Source organism: Panthera uncia, chromosome F1 (genome assembly GCF_023721935.1).
Source record: "Panthera uncia isolate 11264 chromosome F1, Puncia_PCG_1.0, whole genome shotgun sequence".
NCBI classification, from domain to species: Eukaryota; Metazoa; Chordata; class Mammalia; order Carnivora; family Felidae; genus Panthera; species Panthera uncia.
This window is the reverse complement of record NC_064813.1, coordinates 36476733-36501568: the sequence shown is the minus strand read 5'-3', so window position 1 is coordinate 36501568 and position 24836 is coordinate 36476733. Positions and strand designations below refer to the sequence as shown.

The window sequence follows — 24836 nt, the reverse complement described above, 5'->3', positions numbered from 1 at the left end:
GTCCCAAAGAAACTATTTCAAGTAAATTAGTGGTTCTAAAGGAAGGTGGCAATTTTGCCTGCAAGGGACATTGATTGCCTGGAGACATTTTGTGGATTGCCTTGACTGTTGGGCAGGGACGGGGGGGAGGTGAGCTACTGTATCTAGTTTGTAAAGGCTAGAGATGCTGAGACACATCCTTCAATACACAAGACAGCTCATTTATCCAAGCCAAAATATCAATCAAGTCGAGGCTGAGAAATTGAACTAAGCAATTCATTTCACTGAAAAGGGAACTGAGGCTTAAATAAGTTAGATAATTTAGCCAACACCACATATCAGAGTGTAAGTCTAGCGAAAAGGATTTAGTGCTAGACTTAGGATTCAAAGTTTGTCCCTGAATATCTACTCTGATATTCATTTCACTATAGCGGGCAAACCTGATAAATGGGAAAAACTTTATGATACATTAGAGGAAGGCTGGACCAAGTTCCTTCATTTTTGGTATAACATGGACAAGTCATTAAATGTTTTAGAGTTTCAGTTTTCCCATTTGTAAAATAGATGAGTTAAACCAGATGATTTCCAGTCTCCCTTTCTCTAAAATTGTATTGTTGTGTAAATAATGAGGGCTTATATTATTGCAATATCCAAATTTCCAAATTCCCTTCCTCTTTCTTTAAAATTTCTTCTCTAGGAATCTGAACTCAAATAAAGGCAGGAAATATTGCTGCCACTTCAATAGAATCCTGTGTCTTGAACAATACTTGACTCTCCGTAAGTAGTGAAGAACATGATAAAATTTAAACTCATTATCTAGGGGCGCCTGGTGACAAAGTCAGTAAAGTGTCCAGCTTCAGCTCAGGTCTGTGGGTTCGACTCCGGCGTTGGGCTCTGTGTTGACAGCTCAGAGCCTGGAGCCTGCTTTGGACTCTGTGTCTCCCTCTCTCTCTGCCCCTACCCCCAACCCCCTCAGACTCTCTCAAAAATAAATAGACGTTAAAAATTTTTTTTAGTGAACTCATTATCTAAAAATAAAAGGCATCTTCATTTTCTACTGTTTTAACGTGAAGACAAGTTCTTCTGGTCCTTTTATATCCTGTGCATGTATTAACTTATTTTGACTATATACCTAGAATACAAAGACCATAAAAATAAAAGAAAATCAGCCATGTGAATAGCAAAGTGTTGTTAATTAATTCATTGAATTGGTTTGACAGATACAACCCATTGATATATTTCCTGAGGTAAAAGTTCCCAAAGTATTTATGGATCTGTAAATTCATTCTTAGCAATTTAAATATCGTAGACAAGAAACATTGATCACTTTTTAAATTTTTCATTCTAATACTCATGTATTTAGAGCCAAAAAAAGACCAAAGTTGCTTGTCATATGTTACATTTTGCAGACTGAAGAGTTCAGTAGATCAATTGCTACGATTGTAAAATAGAACAATAGATAAAAAGAGAAAATGTATACTTGTCCTCTATCACTGAAAACAAAACTAGTATTTGTAATATGTGTGAATAAATTTTGGGCATGCCATATAGCCCCTCACTCCTAATTATTTCAAATCTCCTTTCATTATAACACAAGAGAGTGAAATTTTAGATGTCAGATTGCTTTGTTCTGCTAGCTAGTTTTTCTTTTCAATTGGAAGAAAATAAGGTATCATTTAATTTTTTTTTTCACAAAAAAGAATTTTAATCTTCCCGTGCGCCATCATTATTGTTAACCTTTGGACATTTTAACAACATGTTTATGGATCTTAAATCAATGAACATTATGGAGGAAAACATCTGTGGTTCTAATACTTTAGACTGGCTCTTCATATCATTTTCATACAAATTTTAAAGTGATTTTAAAAACTAGCCATTGAAAATTTTCTAATTCATTGTTAAAACATTAAACATGAAAACTATGTCAATGTTACAGACAAACATGAAGGATGTGTATCTGTTAGAAACGATTATTAGAAAGGCCAATGGAAGGAAATGCTTCCTTACCCATCAAATCCAGATGTTTAGCCCATAAAGTGGAGGCTTAGAGTGAAGGACAAGTTATGGTATCTGATATCCTTCAGAAGTGTCGCCTCAGGGAAAATTCATGGATGAGGAAAGCCAAAATAGATTTTAAAATGAAATATGCTTTACTTTTGTTTTACAGGAATTATAGAAATATATTTTCAATTAAATAAGGAATAGACTAATGGATGAATTAAAATCAAAAGCACATGATTTTTTTCCAGAAACACCATTAGTTACATATTTTTATTTAAAATCTAAAGGTCATAGTTTAGTAAAAAAAAAAAAAAATAGGTCTATGGTAAGCATTTTCTTTCATAAATTGACAAAACATATACCAGAGCAAAGAGTCTACAAAATCATGGCCTTGTGTATGCACTGATTCTTTCTTCTCCTTCATCTATTAGCTCTTTAACAAATACAGACATTTGTAGGATAGCTTACTTACAAACGAGGAATCCACATGGACAGTGGCTTGAACATTTCATATTCCTATACTTTGATTTAGAGATTCATATGCAAACCATTTCTTATTTTTTCAATCAAGGTTTCAACTTGTGTTCCAAGTCTTAAAGTGAGAAAGCAAGAGAAGCTAATTATAATAGTAATCACAGAACTTCTGCACTCCTTTATAGTTTTGCAAACACTTAACGCATGTGACATTTCATTTCATTCTACTTTATGCAGTGATTTCCCACTCATTTGCTAAAGCCACCCTATACTTAGAAACGTAAATATTAAAATTTAGTTTAAGAGAAGGTATTCTATTAAGGACAACACCAAAAAAGACATTTCGGACTCTGAGCATAATACATTCTTTTTTCTTTTGGAAAACTGACTAATTAAGATAGATGAGAAAAATATGTACAATTAGATTGATGTTAACGGAAAATGTCTTTGGTTTTACAGTGCTCTCGAAAAATAAAATGTGACAAAACTGGCACAAATTTTACATTTGACAACTAAAGATATTTTTATTATTTTTGTTTCCTTGTCTTTGAAGTACTCCTTATATTGTATCTGACTTGTTCCACTTCCAGAATTTTGAGGTTCCACTTGTCTTTGATCTCCCCCAAGCCATTCTCAACAGCTCTTTCATCATGCCTCTAGGTGCCCTCAACATAAAACCAACTTCTTTTCTTAGAACAGGGATAATCTTTTATTTCAAAGGCTTTGGTATTTTCTGTTGCAGATCACCCTGAAAATATCTTTAATCCTCCTCTGTTGGGAGCACCTCTCTTCCCTGAACCTGTAGATGGACTGGTGGGTTCCATTTGTTCTAAAGTCACCAGGGGAGACCACAGCTCTTCACACTGAAATGATACTGACTCCTTTTTTTGTTTTGTTTTGTTTTTAGATGGACAGTTATTTCCATCATTCAAACTTTTATCCTTGAAACAGTGGGCAAAACAAAAGTGGTATTTTCTTGCGTAAATGAGGTGACACATCTTAAAATTGATTACTTAAGTTTACTAGGCTTCCCCCCACCCCACTCACTACTTACATACAACTAAATTTTTCTGCTTTACAGTAAATTATGCTTTCTGACTCACTGATGATAGTGCCTACATGTGTGATTATGTTTTGTCCACACACTAAAATATTGTTTGCAAAACACTGATTCGTTTTTTCTCATTCCCTCCCTCTCCCCCATCTCTCTCTCTCTCTCTCTCTCTCTCTCTCTCATTCTTTCCCCATCACTCTCTCTCACACACACTATGAAGCAGATGTGCTTAACTACTGCTTTATATCCCTATGAAAATGAAGCAGGGCAGGAAGAGAAAGCTGCACAACTTTCTCCCGTGATGAGCCTTTTCAATATGATTTCATTTTTGAGATCATAGCAACATCCGACGCGCCCATTTTTCAGCTTAAGCAAAATACTCTAATACAAGAGCAAATATCAATAGTATTTAGATTACTTATTCTTTTGGCTTAGCCACAATTCTGTTCCCCTCTATTCACACTCATGACCAAGGGTTTATCTGAACGTTTATTTAATACACTGACCAATTAGAAACAAAATGTAGAGATATAAGGCTGAATAGGACAGTGCTAGCATCTGTTAGAATGCCAGGCACAGGGAAGGAGCTGATTATTACTTCCCTCTCTTCACTCCTTTCTCAATTTTAGTATTTAAAGTTAGAATAAGAAAAATTAAAAATAGCGATTCCCTTTTAGGATATGATAATCAGTAAATGTTCTAAATATTGGGAAAGAAATTAACAAATTTACTGATGTTAAAGACTAGTATAAGCTAGACTCCATAATGATTTGTATACTTAAGTTAAATGAGATCACATTTATAAAATGTTGAGAACGGTGCCTGGCACATGGTAGCACTAGTTTCTTATTAAGGAACAATTTATCTTATTAACTACCTACACCTGTTAGTATACAAACAAGTTGCTATAAAGCTATATCTCTTTTAAGAAAAACTTCCAAGCCTGAAATTAAAATATTATATATATAATTGTATACATATATATATATATATACATGTATATGTATATAATCTATCAACCTGCGTAAAAAAAAAAAAAAAGGTAATGCCATGCAAGAGATTCAACACAGCATTACCTTTTCAAGGCACTTTCAGTTAAATTTCTAATTTATTATGAAGTCTCGATGTATTTTACATAGTTTTTATTTAAAAAGTTGTTTTAAGTCACAGCTTTCTTTTTTCTAATAGTTAAGCTCCCAAGGAAGATATATCTATCTATACACACACATACATATGAATATATACATGTATACATATACATATATATTTAATTCTTATGAATATTGTGACAAATTATTTTCATACTGTTGCGACAATATTGAAGTCAAATAAGGAAAATTGACATTAGTATGTTCCCAATCACTGTTCAACCAACCTTTCAAGAGACATGATTTTGAACTTTTATGTGAAATTAACTGGATTCTCATTATATGCCAGCAAGCATGGTCAGCCCTTTACAACCATTAGCTCTGTTTCTCAACATCCAAGTCAAAATATTTTTGTTTTCCTTTTCCACTTTGGCTACCCCTTCTCACTTTCTTTTCCTAGGCCCTCCTACTAATTCCACCAAAATATGAAGTGTTCCAGAGCTCGGAATTAGGTCCTCTGTACTCCATCTAAACACTCTTCTTACACTATCACATTCGGTCTCTTCGCTTTAAATTGCATCTGTATACAGTGACCTTCAAAGGTATTACTCCAATCAAGAGCTGATGAGCCCCATACTCTTAACTCCAGTTGAAATCTAGATACCTCTAATTGGATGTCTACTGAGAATTAAAGCATTAATATATATTAATATAGATAAGACAGAACCCTTGATTGCCTACCCCAGCTGGGGTGTTTTTCATCCTAATTGCTCATGAGAAAAAAATGAGTCGTTCTGTATAACTTTATGTTTTCTTCTACCCAGCAACTTCTCTTGATCCTATATACACCTGTCCTTTATTCCCCCTTCCACTGCCAACACTTGGTCCAGATACCATCCCCTTTCTCTTTTCCACCAATCCAAATGACTCCTAACTGGTCTTTAGGCTTTAACTCACTTCTAATCTATTCCCACAGCAGCAAGTGTAGTCCCTTTAATATCGAAATAAGATTAGCTCATTCTCTGCTTAAAACGTCCAAATAGCTTCTTCTGTTTACACTTAAGGTAAAAATCCAAAGTCTTTCTATTTGCAACAAGGTCCCCAAGGAGCTTCCCCTGTGTGTATCTCTCCAACTTCACCACGAACCACTCAGCCTTTATCCACCATAGTGCAAGCACCTGACCTCCTTTCCTTGTCTTGAACCCACCATTTTTTTTTTTGCTTTTTCTGAAGGACCTTTGCACCTGCCAGTTCCTCTTTACATAAATCTTCACATTCTTGTCAGCCAACATTAGTAGCCTAATGACACTACTTCAAAGAGGCCTTCTTTAATCACTGTCTAAAAGGCCATTTTGCTCCCTGATCTGGCCTTCTGTACTATCATACCACACACACTGTTTTATTTCACACACTTATCAATATCTGAAATTTCCTCAATTATTTACTTGGTTTTTGTTACCTCTTTTACTAAGATGTAAGTTTCATGAAATTTGGTACCTTTTCTGTTTCATTTACCACTGTGTCAGCACTTAGAATAGTTCCTACCACATAGTCAGGGTTCTATTTAAAAAATGGCTACATCAGTGAGTAAGTTATCTCGCTTAATAGCTACTGCTATTATTATTATTATTATTATATAGATACAGAAACTGAGGATTTGAAAGGTAATTTCCCTAATGTTTCTAATTGGAAAGGTCAGGATGGAATACAGGCAACATTTCAAAAACTGATTTCTTATGCACACTGAAGGTAGGGCTTGTTTGAATCCAACATTTCTAGCTGGATCTCTTTACGTTATTTTCATCAGCTTCCTGACACTTTTCTTTTGCTTGTCTGCCTCCCACATAGCATCACTCCTTCTCATACTCAATGCTCTGAACTAATATCTTCTGTTTATTTTTTTCTTAGCCATTATATATCTTGAACATACTTAAAGTTTCAATAAGTAAACTCAGGAAAAAATAAAAACGTGGTCACTCAAAAATAGAAAGATTTAGGGCTTATTAGTAAAAATCTTAGTTTAAAAACTAAAACAGGGATTTGGAGACCTAAGTCTAGAATTCAAAGTAGAATACTTGACCTAAATTATTTGACTGACAGCCCACATTTATCATAGTAACCAACATTTTTTCTTTGTTTTCCCTGGAGTTTTAACCGGCTTGTCCATGGAGTAGAAAACTGTAAGGTAGCTCTACCCAATTCATTTCACATACCTCTTGGATAAGTATAAAAAGCTTATCTTGTGTCTACACTTCCTGGAATAAGATGAGAACCTTATGTGTTTTCCATGATCAAAGTGCTTAACAAAGGTCAAGTTACTTCCCTTGCACTTCAAAACCAAAAAAAAATCTAGATACTTTGGTAAATTATTCAATGGCTTTCACTTTATGTAATATCAAAAACAAATTAGGTTGGGGAAAAGCCATTCGTTCCATCATATCACTCACCTCCAGATAGACTCAGTGGTGTACCTTGTAAAGCTCCTTTTCGAGGTGATAGTACCACATTACTTTTGCATTACCAATGTAGCGTCAACATTCATAGTAAATACAAGTCCATTAAAGGTGCCTTTTCCTTTTTATAAAAGACAAAATCTTAGGTGATTGAGATCTTGTTAAACATATGGAGTTTGCTGGGTTCACAACGTTTCACCTTGGTAGCTAAATTAGCTGGATGGGGCTGAAACACATGTTTTACACACATGACCTCTGAGAAACTACCAAGCACCTTTCAGTCTTGGGGTGATTTGCCTGCCATCAAGTACTCATGTCTTCAGTTACCTGGTTATTAGGCTGACCACGAAGAAGGCTGAATAACCCAGGGGAAAAAGAACAGACCTAGAGTCAGACCAACCCAGGATGAAATATCAGCCCTTACTAGCTGATGACCTTGGAAAATTACAATGAAAGCTCACCAAAAAAACTTAAGGGTTTGTTTGTGTGGTGTGTATGTGTGTAGGTTTTAACATGTCTTTCCAAATGAAGCCCTTATTTTCAGTTCAAATCACAAAACAAACAAACCAAAGATAACTGGGACTTTTTGGCTAATTCCTCTTTGCATCTACCACCTTTATTTATTGAGTATCTGATAATAATCTACACAACTCAGGGGCGGCTTCAGAACTTCTATAACTGAAAGCCTACAGAAGCCCAGTTGGAACAGAGGCCTAGATGTTGTCTGGCAAGAACAAAGCTTTTTACTTAGTGTATTATATGTAGATTTAAAAATAATAATTTTTAATCTGTAATTTATGAAAGATTGAGAACTCAAATAATTATCTCTTGCGATGTATATTGTTACTTTGAGGAGAAAGCTTATGGAGAAATTGGAAAATTTTAAACCCCAAGCAGCCACTGCCACAGTAAGATTATAGACTTCCCAAGAATAGGCATAGAATATGGCATTCCCAACTGAAGATACAGGGAAAGCACTCATAAAATATTTGTTCATGAAATGAATTAATGCACAAGTAAACAGATTTCACTAGACTAGAGAAATAAAATATTCAGAAAGTTTTCAGTGTTGATTATTGAGAATTCATGAGATTTTTATTTGCCTATTTATTCATCTCCATGTTTCTCAGCTTGCCTTGATTATCTTAGCTGCATAATGGGATATGCAGCTTTAGACATAGCACATAATCAAAACCGAGATAAAGAACAAGAGAGAAAGAAAAAGTGTAAGCAAGGGTTTTAAGTAACTTCTACTTCCTGAACATTTCATGTAGACACTTTATCATAAATAATTCACTAAAATAACAACAACAAAACGACAGACTTAAAATGGTTTTTATGAGTTGTTAAGCACTTTCTGCATACGGGGTTAGATTCCACTGGCAAACTATCCATTCACTTGACAAGTTCTGAGGACCTACAGGCACTCTCTGGTAAATAAGTAGAAACCCAATGATAATCTACATGAGCTCACCAGCTGCTATGGGAGACAGCCAAATAAAGAAATCTCCAAGAGGATTATTCACAGATCATCGCAGCCAACGATGATCAGGAGCAGAGCAGGAGTGTGCACGAGGGCTGCCCAGAGGAAATGACCATTGAACTCAATCTTGAAGAGCAGTTATAATTTTCCCAGTTAAAAATATATATATATGGAGGGAAGAAGAAACAGCATGGCCAACAGTTTGGACACAAGAAAACATATTTTTGGGAAAATGCAAGTTACAACAGGAGTATACAGTTGACCCCCGAACAGCACAGGTTTGAGCTATGCAGGTCCACTTGTATGCGGATTTTTCTGATAAATACAGAATAGTACTGTAGATGTTTTTCTCTTCTTTATGATTTTCTTAATAACATTTTTTTCTCCAGCTTATTCAAAAGAATACAGTATATAATACATATGACATACAACATATGCATTAATCAACTGTTTATGTTATCAGTAAGTCAACAGTAGGCTATAAGTAGTTAAGTTTTGAGGGAGTCAAAAGTTATACATAGATTTTTGGCTTTGTAAGGAAGGCATCAGTGACCCTAATCCCTATTGTTCAAGGGTCAACTGTAGAGTACATGTCACTAAGTAGTTACAGATAAAGTTGGAAAAATATGCAGGGATTCAATTAAAGCTGTGTACACCATGCTAATAGCCTTTATTTTTCCTAAATGTAGAGACAAAAGTAGAATGATTTGACACTGTATGGTGATCCCACCCACTGATGTACACTGGGGACATTAAACTTATCATCTTGATCCTTCTCTTTAATTTTTGCTGTACCAAGTAGTAAGAAGTTGGCACAAGGTGTATAAGCTACTAAGAATGCCATAGAGGAGCGCCTGGTGGCTCAGTCAGTTAAGCTCTGACTTCAGCTCAGGGCATGATCTCATGGTTCATGGGTCTGAGCCCCACATCAGGCTCTGTGCTGACAGCTCAGAGCCTAGAGCCTGCTTTGGATTCTGTCTCTCCCTCTCTTTCTGCCCCTCCCCTGCTTGCACTCTCTCTCTCTCTCTCTCTCTCAAAAATAAACATTAAAAAGAATACTACACAAATGAACCAGATTTAAAATACAATTCTAAACTGTACAGCAGTCTTGTAAGTATTTCTAATGTTTCCACTGGCTACTTGAGGAGTAACCAAAACTCGTAAAATCTCAAAATGAATCTTGCTGAAAGAGCTCTCAATCACAAAATGATTATTACGATAGAAATAGCAGCACAATATAAATTTGAAAATGTCTAATACTTCCCAATGTAAAATTTGACAAAGGTTAAATAATTGCATTAAATCAATTACATTTTGTACAACATTGAAAGGGAAAAAGAAGGAAAGGAAAGGAAAGGAAGGAGAAAGAAAGAAAGAAAGAAAGAAAGAAAGAGAAAGAGAAAGAAAGAAAAAAGAAAAAAAGAAAGAAAAGCAATGGTATAAACTGAACACAAGTAATGTTGTTTCTGGCTAAAATGGAAGAATTAAGACTTTTTGGGAAATTTAGATCCGTCTTATTTGACAAAAAAAAATAATAATAACACTTAGAAATGTGATAACCATAAAGGAAAATTCCTAGAGGCATAAGTTTATAATCAGTACAATTGGATGTGACTAAAAATTGATTCATGAACTTAACAGTAACTGGAAAAATTGAATGAAAAATAACACTATTTAACACTAGTTCAGTAAAATTCTTTAATGAAAACATTGGTAATGATTTAACCAGACTCTTTAAAAAATACTCAGGGAATTAACTTGGCTTAATAAAGATTTTTTTTCTGTGAAATTTGTTTTCAAGGAAAACTCATAAGTGTAGGTATATTCTAATTAAATTCTTATTTTCTTCAACATCTTTAGGATCACATCATGGGTCAGTGTGTTCTCTATCGAATAGAGAGCCACCAAAGAAAGGATGTACAAAGGTGAGTTTTGCCTTTTACAGGGATTATCCCAGTAGAGGTAGGTATGAGCACACTAGGGACTGAAGAGAGGCAAGATTGCAGGCTATTGTTACAATAAGAAATAATAATAATCTCTAGCAAAGAGTTGGATTTGCAAACTATTTAGGAGGTAGAATCCAGAGTAGCCTGAAAATCCCTAAAACAGGGGATGCAAAGTTAAAAGAACTGAAAGATCTCTAAGGGTTTATAGTTCTGCCACATAGCCTAAACTATATCTCCTCTGAGTCTCTCAAAGGAAGAGATGTGATTTGGAATCAGATGTCAATGATAAAGAACTGAGTGCTGTGATTTTATGGGATCACATGAATAAAACATACAACTTTGCAGGGTATCTCATAGTTTCAAAGCATTTTCACAAATATTATCATTTTTAATGCTTATAACATTTTATAGATGACAAAACTGCATATCAAAGATGGAAAGCCATTTGAATTGAGATCATAAAATTCGTAGAATTAGATTTCTAAAATGCTTCTCAATCCAGATGCCATCTCCAGCTCAGAATGGCACCTGCTTCATTTCCTATGATGCTTAGTATTTCTTTTATCAATAAGCAAATTACTGTTTGTTTGTTTGTTTGTTTGTTTCTTTAAGTGGAGATATTTAAAATACGGTGACCACACTTTATTGCCATGATATAGTACCTTTGCTTTCATCTCTTAACATCATTGTTATTTATAGAGGATTCTCTGTTCTATTTTCATGCCTATAAGGACAATTTATTATTATTATTATTATTATTATTTACAATGCAGAGAGTTTCTTCTTGTATATCAGTGCTCTTTTACACTCACCAGAGTAACTGTTCATTTACTAATACATATGAGTGTGATGCTGAATTGCCCTTAGCTCTTGATTTGTGCTCTGGTATTAACAGATTACCTTTTTGGAGGGCTAATGATATTCCTGTAGTTGTTCATATTTTGGTTGGAAGCAGTTTTTTCTAATATACAAACGGCGATCATTTTCATTTGAATATCATTGCATACAGTTATAATTTTATCACATAGTATATATTAGGAGAAATTGAAGTTTTGGAAAAATAACTTTTTCATTTCAGATATTTGTGTCTCATTTTTAGTAGGAAATAAATGTTTATTTTTTTGTTTTTATTTTTTTAGGAAATAAATGTTTAATCTTTAAACACTGTAGAGCTAAGTACCACAGAAGAATTTCAAGTTCGAGTTGGGTCTTCAGTAAAGAATCTAATAAAAGCATTGATAATCTTGTTCATTACCTTTTCAGAGGTGAATCAATTGAAGATACTATAAATGCACATACAGAGTGCTTATATATTTCCCTAACATTGACTTTATATGTATTTATGCTGCGGTTTTCATTCTTTACCTTTTCTTGTTTTGTTATTATTCCTGAACATTCAATACTCTCTTATAATAGTCATTCCACAGACTCTTGACAGATTGGGTTTGAAGTAGCACATTGACATATAAAAATGAGTGCGTATTAAAAACTTTAGGCAATAATTAGATATTTTCTCATCTAAATATTGGTTATAGCCATGTATACAATATACGTCTATATATTTCAGTATTATGCAGAAATAGATATCACATCATATGGCTAAATGAATCGCTTGCAGTATTCCATTTTTTTCTTCATCCTTTTTTAGAGTATTACGTTTACGTATATAAAAGTTATAGCACTGTCCTTTAGTAATCAGTAAATAGTATGTGGTTGGGTATCTAGTACCAACAAAGCTATTTAAAATAGACTGAAATTAAATTTAAACTGAGATTTAGCTCCATTTCCATTCCAATTTTATCCTGTGTAAATACTCCCATAAATTTATAAGATGACTGAAAAAAAATCAAAGGTCTGTGGGGATAACAAATTCCTTCCTCTGCACCAAAGTGACTTACATTACATGATCTGAACAGAAAACCTTGTCTGTGTTCACACTGTGCTTTCACCAACGAAATTGACCAACCTGACCATAAATCTCGGCTTCGTGCCTATCCAAATTGAGATTTGTTATCACATTATTGAGGAAGAAATGATGCCCAGACTCTCTACAAATTTTCTGTGTGCACACAATGCGATGCCATCTTCCACCTGCCCTTGAAAATAGTCCCCCAGCCCTACCAGTGTCCATGCCTGAATTTGCAAGGACTGGATCTGATTCCATTTGTCTTGTCCCCATTAGATGCGTATGCCCCTGCCCCTGTCTCATTCCTTACTTTTCTTCCTATAGGCATCTGTATCTGAAAAACAAAACTAACCCTCCAAATGAAATGCCACTAGCCAAAAACGTCCAAAGAGTAGGCCAGGGAAAATTTGGGAATAACATTCTTGAACTACAGATTTTTAAGAAGTTAGGATGGTATTTCCAAATAAGAAGGAAAAGAAGGAAATAGCAAAATAATAATCATGAATTAAATTCTTAAGAAGGCAAAGCCTATAAAGATCCAGATCCAAAATCATTTTATTTAATCTTGACGACATTGTCTAACTCTATCTTTCCACTTTGTCGTTGGCTAATTTTTTCATCTCAAGCTTTGTCTCTTCTTCTGTCCTCTCTTTCTGAAATTCTTTGTACTCATCCTCTCTCACCTCCGTCATTATAATCTTCAGTTTTGTCAAAAAACGCCCATTGCTTTGTCAGTGTCTGGTAAATCAGTTACAGATGAGAGTTTCCGCTTTCACACAGGTTACAATAGAAGTAAATGCACTCATTGGTAGATAATAATACTAACACTACCACCAACAACAAATTGAATTAGTATGTGGAAAGTGTCACGGAAAGGTGGTAACAAGTGTCCAGTTTCAGTGGAGATACTTTGTGGTATGAGTGACGGAAGAGAAATAGAACTATCGCGGAGCCTTAGAGGTCCAGAGGAAGTGTAGACGAGCCAAGCGGTGTTGCAACTGGCTACTGCAAGTTCTAGTTTAATGAATCATACAAGAAAAAAAGAAAAAACAATCCCTGCCCAGCTACAGGCCCAGCTCCTAGCTCAGTGGTGGACTCGGTTGTTCTGGCAAGGAGTTGAGCACGTATACCGAAGACAATGAGAAGATACCAGAAGGTGTTTTGTTTTGTTTTGTTTTGTTTTGTTTTGTTTTGTTTTCCCCCTTTTCTTTTTAAGGTGTAGAACAAGGAAAGAAATGAATGAGACTGCAGGTAGATTAGGAAACTATAATAATATTCTAGGTAAAACATGATAAAGGCATAAATTAAGGCAATGTCGATGGAATTGAAGAAGGGGAAAATATTGTAGAGACTGTTAAAAACTAAAATTACAAGACTAGAGGAGGAATTAAATACTTAGGGCAATGAGTCTGGAGATGAGGAATCAGGATCGTCAACACATAGCAGGTCTTTATAAGGAACTCTAATGATAGAAAATAAGAATAAAACTGACCAAAGGTTAAAGCCCATAGAACCCCAATATTTAAAAGCAGACAAATACGAGAACCAGAAGATAGATAGGTAGATATATGTGTGTGTATATTATAAACTCACATATAAAAACTAGAATATATATGTGTGTGTATCTGGATATGTGTATTTATATGAAGAGTGTAGAAAAATCTATATTCCTACACTAGCTAATTGTCACTGGTTGACGTCTATGAAATAGCCCAGAATAGAGAAAAGACTTAGCTCAAGCTAACCACTCTGACCCTCTCTTTAGCTACAGAGAGCAAGAGAGAAAAAGGAAAGACAGATTCCTAAGTCCACCTTACCTTTTCCCTTACAAAATGCCTTTCAAGTTCTGGCAATGATAAGGATCACAGGCAGATTTTTTTAAAGAAAAATATCTATAAAAAGTTCATAAAAGATAAATTGTGGAATATTCAGAACTAACTGATTGCTAATCAAATGTCAATTCATACTTTGTATTGAAAACTTGTGTGATGTTCAAGGCATAGTACATGTTTGTAACACGAAATATTTCTTTAAATGTAGATGGAAAAATGAAGAATTATGACCAGGAAATGACTCTAAAGTGATATGACTCATAACTCACATAACATAACCCATGTACCCTAGCTGGTATGGTATAGAGTGATAGATTTCGCCTGCCATCGCACCTGGTTTAGAGTCAAAGAACATTCATCATTATCTGCATTCTCAAAACCATCATCGTCTCCTAGAATTATTTAGAAATGTTCAACAGAGTTTTGGTTTCCGGCTATCATGGCAAAGAGGCACAGAGTAAAGAGATTGCAAACTTTTGTGTAAAACTCACCCCAGCATGATTGCCATGGCAAAGTTTAACTTTGCCTTTCTGTATTTGTATTTTAGGGATTAAATGACATATCTGAATTGTGCATATATTTGTCCATTAATTGATGTCTGTCTACATTTGGCTCTACTTTTTTATTCCATTAGAGTACACAATATAAATGTGATGCCTAAAAGCCTAATATTTCCTATGATCCCTAAACTCAATTTTAACACAGTAAAATCAAAGATAATGATCAAACTTATTTGTTGCTAATAAAGAAAAATATGTAATTTAAAGCATTAATAACTTCCCAAATCCTACATTGAATCACAAAATGACTCTCAGAACTTTAAAGGATGATAAATGAGATATGCAGACGCAGATGATTATATCTACTTTTTCCAAAAAAAAGTATTGATTCCAGGAAGACTATCAATGCCTTTTAGAAAAATGTTTGCTCTCAATATTTACATAAACAATTGAAGTTAAGCTTGATCCTTCAAAATAAATCTATGTATATCTCTCCATTTATTTAAGTACAAATTGTTTAGCAAAATAGATTCAAAAGTTTCTAGATAATTTTATACTTTCTTATTTTGACCATAAGTTCGAAGATATTTCTCATGGTAAAAATCCTTAATTGACTGAGTTGAAATTTCATAGTGGTTTCCTCTGTGTCCTACAAAATATTTCAGTGTTTCTTTGTGCTCATTTAGAAATGCTTTGCTACCGTTCTTGAATGAGGATTTTTAATGAATATTCATTCCGATTTATGATAATCCACATATTATTACCACCCTGCTAAAATCATTATTCATTACAGTTTGCTTTTGATCATGATAGCTAACTTTACAGGGAAGTTCCCTTGATAGACATTTTCTGTACTAAAACAAAACGCTGTATCCATACAAAAAATTTTAGACCACCTTTGCAGTTAAAAACACAACAGTATCTTCCACTGCTTTCCACTCTCCCTGATTACACAAAATACCAACTGACCACATAACCAGCTCAGGAGGTAGCTACCGCCCTGCCTTTTAGAAGAAGGAAGAATGGTGGAAAGTCGAAAACAGATTTCAATGAATTCCAGTAAGCGAGACTTTTAATTATTTTTCTTTTTTTTAAACTTCTTTGGATTTTCTGCAAAAATGCCACTTTCAATGTCCTTTTCATAGTGAAAAACAACTTTTAGATACTACATCATATGGAGTATATTTAACATAATTCATTAGTTACGTTTAACAATCAACTGAAATGCACTCATGATCCAAACTGAAACTATTCAAGAAATGTCCATTAAATGGATAGCATGTAGCCAAAGATCTCCAGCTTAAATGAGTACTTGAGATCCCCATTACATTTTCCTACAGAAGACAGCATTTGCATGATTCCTATGAGTTTAAGTATTTTTACTGCAACAAGGCTCTAATATTTACCCATCACCCAGGAAGGGCGGTGGCCCCGTAACAATTTCCAAGGCAAATAATCACTAAAACTACTGAGAAGAAACCAAAATCTTGATTTAAAATACATTCTGTGCTAAGAATATGCATAAAATGAAAATTTTATTAAATTCCCAAATGGATTATTTAAACTATCCTATAGATAAGTATTCAATAAAATATTTTAGTAGTAATCAAAATTTGAGGAAGCAGACTCCAGTTCAAAAAGAAAGAGTGGCTTACATGCTACCGAAGCCATATTATGACTCAAAAAAGGCATTTTCTGTTAAAAGGATGAAAATTCACTTATTTTGTCATTAAGATCTCCTCAGATTTTCATAAACTTATGTTTACGCGTTTGAGGGTTAAGTAACAGCATTGCTTTTGTAATATCCTTGAACTGAACACTTTGCAAACAAAGATACAGTCAGACAAGTTTCTTTTAAATTGTGATTTTTTTCCCCCAAACATTTATGCCTTTTTAAACAGAAACAATGTATTCTGTCACATAGCAAGCCAGGTCTCTCTGAGCTCCAATAGCCTTGACCATTTTCTCGTGAGCTTCCTCATTTCCAGTCACCAACACTTAACTTATTTTTATGTCTATTTCAAACCAATATCCCTCCACAAGGAAAAAAAAAATAACTAAGGACATATTAATATACTTGTACTTACCTGTAACAAACACGCCTGTATCCAGAAAGGCAAAGCCAAATGCCAAAAGTTTAAGCCACAAATACATGGTCATATCTGGAAATCAGCTGTATTCCTATGAAACAGCATGCGTCCTTCTGAAAGGCAAAATAATGGTTATCTTTGCAAACGTTTTTCTTTGCGAAACAGAATAAAAAATAAAAGAAATGAGTGCATACTCTCTGCTGTTGTCTTATCAGACAGGGAGCAATTTCCTCCTCTGTTACCCCAAGAACAAACCACTTTGCTAGCTACACAAACTGCTAGGTAGTGATGTCAGATTCGGTTTTACTAACTTCTCCAAAAATACTGTAAAGGATCTTCTTTGCAGGAAGTCAAGAAAGTTGTTCAAAGTCAGTGCAAAAGCATCTTACTTCCTTAATTCAAGTAACTAATTACTTGAATAAGTTTCTAGGCCTTTTAAAAGATTTTTCTCCTTCAAGAAAGATGTTTTTTAAGTATCCAAATAGTACTCCCTTACAATATTCATTACAACTTAAAAGAATAACATCCCCACCCCAAAATAATCAATAATTCTCTTACCTAAGAAGGAATAAAATAGATTCAGGACGGGTATAACAAAATGGGGGTTGGCAAGATGACACAGTGAGTGATTGAATTAGTAGAAAATACCTGTATTTGACTCAAAATGACCAGATGAGTGACCTACCTGGGTTTTTTTGTTTTTTGTGTTTTTTTTGTTTTCTTTTCTTTTTTTTTTTTTTTTTTGCAACCAGGGTCGTTTACCAGGCAGGCATTCAAACTTCACCAATAGGACAGTTTTAGAGGTCAAACCCATTTTCTATGCAAACGCACTCTCTCAGAAAGCTGAACAGGTTTGCCCCAAATCTTTCACAGAGCTCCTCGTGGTGCTAGGAATGGAATCAGAAGGTCACTTCCACAGCAGCAAATCCTGCTTCAAAAAAGGAATGCTGTCCCTGGCTTGAGAGATTCTTGGTGCTGTTGATGAGGGAATCAAGGGCAATGAAATTGAGAACTGGGGGTTTTTTTTTGTTCGTTTTTTTTTTTTAACAGAAGTGAACCTTTTCCCTCCCGCCCCCCTTCAGCAATACTTTCACAATTTTTTTGATTAAAAGACAGCAAATTAACATAGAGCATTTTCCCTGATACTGATGGTGTTTTTAGTAAGTCCATTGATTAGGAAAACGCATACTGGCAAAAAGCTGCTATGAATCCTGTGATACAATTAAACAAACTGGTATCATTATCACAATATCTGGTTCATCTACAAAGACTAGTGCACATGTACACAAGGATTATTATTGGAGCCACACAGGACACCTAAGGGACTTACAGACAAACAGAACTCTTGTGGTAACTTCAATCCTTGGTTAGAAAACACTATTGCAGGCTTCTTGTGTTTAAGTAAATAAAACTTTTTGTATTTACCAACTTACTTGTTTTACTCTTATGTTGACTGCTGGGAACTACAGAGCCAAATTTGCACACCTCCTCTTTGAGCAAATAAAAATAATCCCACATGTGAAATTCTGAGTAATAACATCTCATTATAATCTTATTTTTTTTAAATCTCATTAAAATGAGATTTTTTGGTATGATTTTGCTTTTATTATTAAGTTCATAGCTAACTTTCGGGGGTGTTGCCCTGGCCAGGAATATGCGTAGCACTTTAACTGCATAATCTAATTTGTACAACACTTCAGACAGATAACGTTATTATTCCCCATTTGACCCATAAAGTTCAGAGAGGCTAGGTGATTTGCAGGTTCTCACAGCTAAGAAGTAGACAAAGTAAGTTTTGAACCATCCCCAAATTTCATGTTCTTTTTCTTTCTTGTTTTACTACCCTTCCTTTTTCTCACTTCCTTCCCCAATCTTTTTAACTATGTATTTTTATCATTTTTAACCTCTAAAAAGTAGAACATTGATTTGATAAAAATGATGTTGCCCTCTTTTTGCAAATGTCTTCCTAAATAAAATAGTTGTGACTGTGGGGACTACTCTTCGGTAGGTAAGCCTAATGAAAACTGTGTGCCAGGGGTCACAAACGTAAGTACTCAGCTACAGAGTCTATTTCTTCAAATACATTTGCAATGGAAAACTATCTGGGGGTTAGCTTTAAATATCTTTAAGCCAATACTTGTGTTCTGTTAGCTTGTTATTATGGCCGAATATTTGCCAAAACTAGAGGCCAGGAAGAAAGTGCATGACATTCAAGGGAGTTAAGTATAAGAAATATACTCTATAACAAGCTAAAGATATGAGGGGTTTAGAAGCCTTAAAGAGGTATTTTTAAAAGGGCTTTGAAGATCATGGATTTGAAGAAATAGTAAGAACTTAGGAGATTCAGCTCCGTTTTAGACAAGTGGCCAGAGAGATTCTACCCAAGATATACTGAAATTAATTAACACTACATGAATGGAATTGTATGTGCTTGTTTTAATGTGTTAAAGTTGAGTTTAGTATCTACAGGAAGTATGACTTGGGGTAGCCAAATTTATATTGTATGCTACAAAGTTATAAAGAAATAGAGCCTAGGGGCACCCAGGTGGCTCAGTAGGTTGAGCTTCCGACATCAGCTCAGGTCATGATCTCGCAGTTGACGAGTTCGAGCCCCACATCAGGCTCTGTGCTGACAGCTCAGAGCCTGGAGCCTGCTTCAGATCTGTGTCTCCCTCTCTCTCTGCCTCTCCCCCGCTCATGCTCTGTCTCTCTCTGTCTCAAAAATAAAGATAAACATGAAAAAAAATTTTTTTAAAGAAATAGAGCCTAATGTAGACAGATACCAAAAAATAAATATGTGCTCAATTCAGATGTTTTCAGAATGGAGCAAAGGTGAGCCAGAAGGTTGATATCCTTGAGACACAAACTGTCAGGATGGAGACAAGAAGGAAGACCCTAACAGTTTGCTGGGGGGAAAGATCATAGTTCCCCTGTGACAGCGGACGGTACTAAACTGGATGACCTAGTCAAGAGTTTGGTTAGTAGCTGGCCTTTCCACAGGTCATCTGAAGAAATCCCTGCTTTATCATATATGGGCTTAGCCTCCAGGCCCTAGGCAGGCAGCACCACACTCTCATAGAAATAGGACTATTTGTGGCAAACTGATGTGATCCACTGTCTTGATTCTGAGAGAGAAAGTAGGTAGGCTGCTGATAAATTTACACACACACACACACACACACACACACACACACACATATATAGATATATGGAAGCAACATCAGAACATATATGTAATAAAGAGGGGCACTTGGGTGGCTCAGTCAGTTAAGCATCTAACTCTTGGTTTTGGCTCAGGTCATGATCTCACGGTCTCATGAGTTCAAGCCCTGTGTCGGGCTCTGTGCCAGCAGCACAAAGCTTGTTTGGGATTCTCTGCCTCCTTCCCTCTCTCTCCTTGCGCTGTCTCTGTCTCTGTCTCTTTCAAAATAAATGAATAAAGTTAAAAAAATGTATATGTTGTAAAGAGTATGGTACTTTCTGAGTGGTTGAAATAGGATGTATCCAGAACAATCTCAAAGTTTGATCAGTTAAATTTCAAAATAATCACAGCTGATTCATTTGTAACAGATTTTTAAAGCTGTCATATTAAATAAGTAAATAATATCTTATTTAAATTAATCATCACTTTCCAGATATTTTATCATATAATAATGTTATGTAAGGATAGAAACAGATTACATGAGATTGAGTCCAGAAGCAGACATTATCCATTCATGCATTCAACAAATACATAGTTATTTCCTAACCTATAAGACAGTTATTTTTTGTAATGTGAAGAAAGAATGGTGAACAAGAACAGACACGTTCCCTGCCCTGATGGAATCTACACTCCAGTGAAAGGGACAATAATTAATTAAATAATCACTGTGACAACTTTAGCACACAGGAAGTACTTGATGTTATGATTTAAGTATATAACAGCGTATTTGGTCTAGTAGTGAGGTGAGGTTTGCCTGAAAGAAAAATCAATGAAGGTATACCTGAAAAAATAATGGAAGTTAAGTGGGCGTATGGAGAAAAAAAAAGAGCATTCTGGGCAGAAAGAATCATGTATTTAAAGGATAGTGTGTTCAAGAAACAGAAAAAGGCGTGTGTGGCTGGCATAAACAGAAGCTGAAGCCTGGAATGTTGCAATATGTTAAAGTATCAAATCCACACATTGCACACCTTAAATTTACACAATGTCGTGTAACAATTACATCTCAATTTAAATAAAAAGAAATAGACATGAAAAAGAAAGAAAACAACAACGACAACGACGACGACAACAACAAAACATGAATTGTCAGAGGGAGATGATACCAAACTCTGCTAGGCTTTGTGGTTCTAAGAGATTTAACTTTATCTTAAGAGATATGGAGAGCTATTGAAACTTTTTAAGCATTATTCTTGAATCTTCTTGCCAATGATATCCAATTTGCCAGATCTTATACCATCACTCATTTCTCATCTAATGCGATTTTTCATCAGCATTAAATATGGTTAGCCTCTCCTCCAATCCTTATATTTTGCCAGTTTCAAAACACCATTACCCACTGTTCTTTCTTGACCTTCATTGTCTTATCCTCAGCAGCTGCCATGTTGAGTTCTATTCCTCTATCTGATTTCTAAGTATTGTGATACATTAAAGTTCAGCCCTGGGTCCACTTCTCTCTTTCCGAGTGAACTCTTTCATGCTGATGACTTACAAAACACATACCTCCAGTCAGATCTACAGTTCAGATCTCGGGATTCACATTTGGTAGTGCATTCTTGACAGGTACATTAGATTACCTCACAACCAACTCAGTGGAATGTGAAAGTTTTCTTTAAACCTGCCCTAACTCTCAATCCGTATCTGCAAATGCATCAACAAACATCATATAACTTACGATGGAAGCCTTAGTGTTATTTTTTATTTCTCCTGTTCTGTCATAACTGCATTCAATTTATTACCAGGCCCCTTTTATTCTGTCTCCGCCACCTTTTTTAAAAATTTATTTATATATTTTGAGGGGGCAGGGGGTAGGGGCAGAGAGAGACAGAGAGGGAGAGACAGAATCCCAAGCAGGCTCCATGCTCGATGAGGGGCTCGAAATCATGAACGTGAAGTCATGACTTGAGCTGCAATCAAGAGTCAGACACTTAACCCACTGAGCCACCCAGGCACCCCTCTATCCCCACCATCTTAACTGTGCTGCATTTCCAATCACTTAAGACTAAGCCATCATCACTGCTCACACAGCCTTTTAACTGATCTTCAAGCTTCTATCTTATTTTCCTTCAGTATGTACTCCATGGAGCAACAGATCTGAACTTTTCTAAGTACAAATAAAGTTGTGAGAGATCCTTAAAACCTCAGTGGTTTTTTCCACTTTGCACATTGAATAAAATCCAACTTTGGCTCACATTTCTCAACTCGTTTAATGCCACTTTCCACCTTGTTCACTATATATGCCAGCCACCCTGGTCTTTTTGTTCTTTGAAATGCCAAATTCTTTGCCGTTTCAGGGCCCGTGCCCTTCATTCTGCCAAGAATGCCCTTCCCCCTCCACTCCCACCATGCACTCTTCACGTAGCTTTCTTTAAGGAACAGCTTAAATGTCCCTTTCTCAGTCAAGTTTCCTTGACCATCCATTGTCAAAGAAGCCCTTCTATGTTTTCTGTTTCAAAATCATGTTTTTTTTTCCTCCAAATCTAGGGATATGTTTATTTATTCATAACCACCTTCCCCCTAGAACATTAACTTATGTTCTAGATGGTAAACCATGAGGTCTAAGCGATGCTTAGTACAGTGGTTGCCATAAATGATATTTGTTGAATGAATGAATGGAAAGACATACATATGAAACCATGGTGTGGCCAACATATTGGGAGTTGGCAAGAGTAGAGCCAGCAATAAGCTTGGGAAGATTTGCTATAGTACGGACAAAGAGTGATAGCAGTAGAAATGTTTACCAGTTAAATAAGTGACCAAATTAGTTAACAGCAGCAGTTATAAAATTTGATACATACTGTTATCAATTAACAAAATGTTCTAAGAGCACAAAGGAGGGAATACTTTTACATCTTTATGATATATACATATCATATATATATAAATGTATATGTTCTTATATATATATAAGTTCTTGCAAGTATTGAATCTCTCTTATATGGAGCTAACCATACTACCTCAGTGTTATTTTGAGAATGAAATTAATTAATGTGGCAAATATCCAATTAATAATGTGAGCACACTGAGTTAGAATTAAAAACATATATAATAGAATATACATTGTATTACTCCTTCCAGCCCCAACCAAAAAAAAAGGAGTAACGAAGGGACAGAGAGGAGCTCCCCTCGAACCCTACTGTACCATTTCCCTTCTGCAAATCACATGGGCAAAGCCCTGTGAAGTGAACATGAAGTTAAGAAGTGAAGAAGTTAAGCTGAACATGAGGTGGAAAGGTTTGATTTGCTGGAGCAAACTTTTTTTTTTGCACTCAAAAAATAACTACGAAGTTATGACACCTGCCCTATATATTGTTAAGACATGGAAAAAGGAAATTCTCTATTCAGTTTTCTTTAATGGACTTAAAGGCACTGTCAATTGCAAGATGCATCCTGATTTCAGCGATGTTAAAATATGTTTTATAAGATATGTATCTTCAAATCAATGAGACGTAGCACTATAGCTGACCAGTGGCAAGGAAAACATACGATTATTATATGTTTATATCTCAGTGAGTTCAGACTGTTTAATAAACTGATAATATATGCAAAGAACTATAGGCAATGAATTCTGATACCAGTTTCCAAATCTGCCTCACTAAGAAAGTCTTGTAGCTTTTAACAAACTAAGAGACTATTTCATTCTGGCCTTATCTTCCACGGATTCCATGTCATTCTTGTTCCAAAAGCTCTAAGCTGAGGTGTGTATGTTTCACGTCAGGCCCCACATTACTGATAACAAACCATGTTTAACATTTGTTGATTCCTTTGAAGGCTACAGGAAGCTGAATTCTCTCTTTGGATTTCTTTCGACACTGCCTCCTGGCAACGAATGACTTTCTGGACTGTGATAGTTGCATAGCTAGATGCATGTACAGGATATGTAGCAAATACAGCACTGTAGATGTATTAGCTTCCAAATTTATGTTAAACTATAATATTGGAAAATACAATGGCATATGATAGAAGTCATGACTCCATTTATAATCTATTGTGTATGCTTTAACTATAACATGTTCACTCTAAATCATTTATTGCATGCTTGTTTAATTAGTTAACTTAGTTTCACAACTGCACCCACATAGTATTATTACTTCTTCAACAAGATAGAAAATAAAAAACAAAATATGATGCACGCTTTGCTATAATCTCAACTGTCACGGAGGCCTCCCCCACACCCTGTCTACCCAGATGCTCGGATGTGTGTGCACCTGCGTGCAGTTTTCTGTCACTTGAACAACTCTCAAATTTTTCACCAATTTAGTGTGGAAGCAGTGATTGGTGGTTGCTGCTTTCTTGGTAGCTCTGATTACTTCAAAGTAATGTTAAATGGTTGTCTGTGTTTTACATATTTTTTTCATAAAACATTTCTAAAGGCCCATCTTTGAATCACACAGTGGTCTGGACAGCACAGTGAAATAGCAGCATAATATCAAAAAATAACCAGTGGGCAATGCTGTAAACTAAATAAAGTTGCAAAGTATGCAGTTTTAAGTTAAAATTTTTGAATCCAGCTTGCACTTAGTCCAAAAGGACAATGGAAAAAAAAAAACTTTTTACAAAAAAGCTAACAGCAGATCTCAAAATTTCAAAGAACATAGGTGTGCAGATGTTCCCAGATTGTAATACAGAGTCACAAAGTAAAGAGTGTTAGATGAGCTATGGATTGGACTCTGGTAAATTAAATAAAACTAAATTAAATAAAACAAGGGCCAAACACAGGAGAGTATGTATAAATTTGATGTCATGTGTTCTTAGAACTTCAATCTGTTGCAATTCTTAACAGTCAAGTTCTTGGCATCTTAAAGCCACTGCGCATTGTGTTGGTCAATCA

The 24836-nt window shown here is 35.2% G+C and overlaps 1 protein-coding gene across 5 annotated transcripts in view; it reads right to left on the bottom strand.

Annotated features, from left to right (window-relative positions):
• Nucleotides 1–17110, bottom strand: part of PTPRC (protein tyrosine phosphatase receptor type C) — a 128080-nt gene extending 110970 nt beyond the window's left edge. For all 5 annotated transcript variants that reach the window (XM_049634314.1, XM_049634315.1, XM_049634316.1 and 2 more), the window contains exons 1-2: nucleotides 17001–17110; nucleotides 16804–16919 (exon numbers count right to left, since the gene is read on the bottom strand). In XM_049634314.1, coding sequence (XP_049490271.1) covers nucleotides 16804–16876 — 73 coding nt within the window. In that variant the 5' untranslated portion in view covers nucleotides 16877–16919; nucleotides 17001–17110. The remainder of the gene's footprint in view (nucleotides 1–16803; nucleotides 16920–17000) is intronic.
• Nucleotides 17111–24836: the final 7726 nt, after the last annotated feature.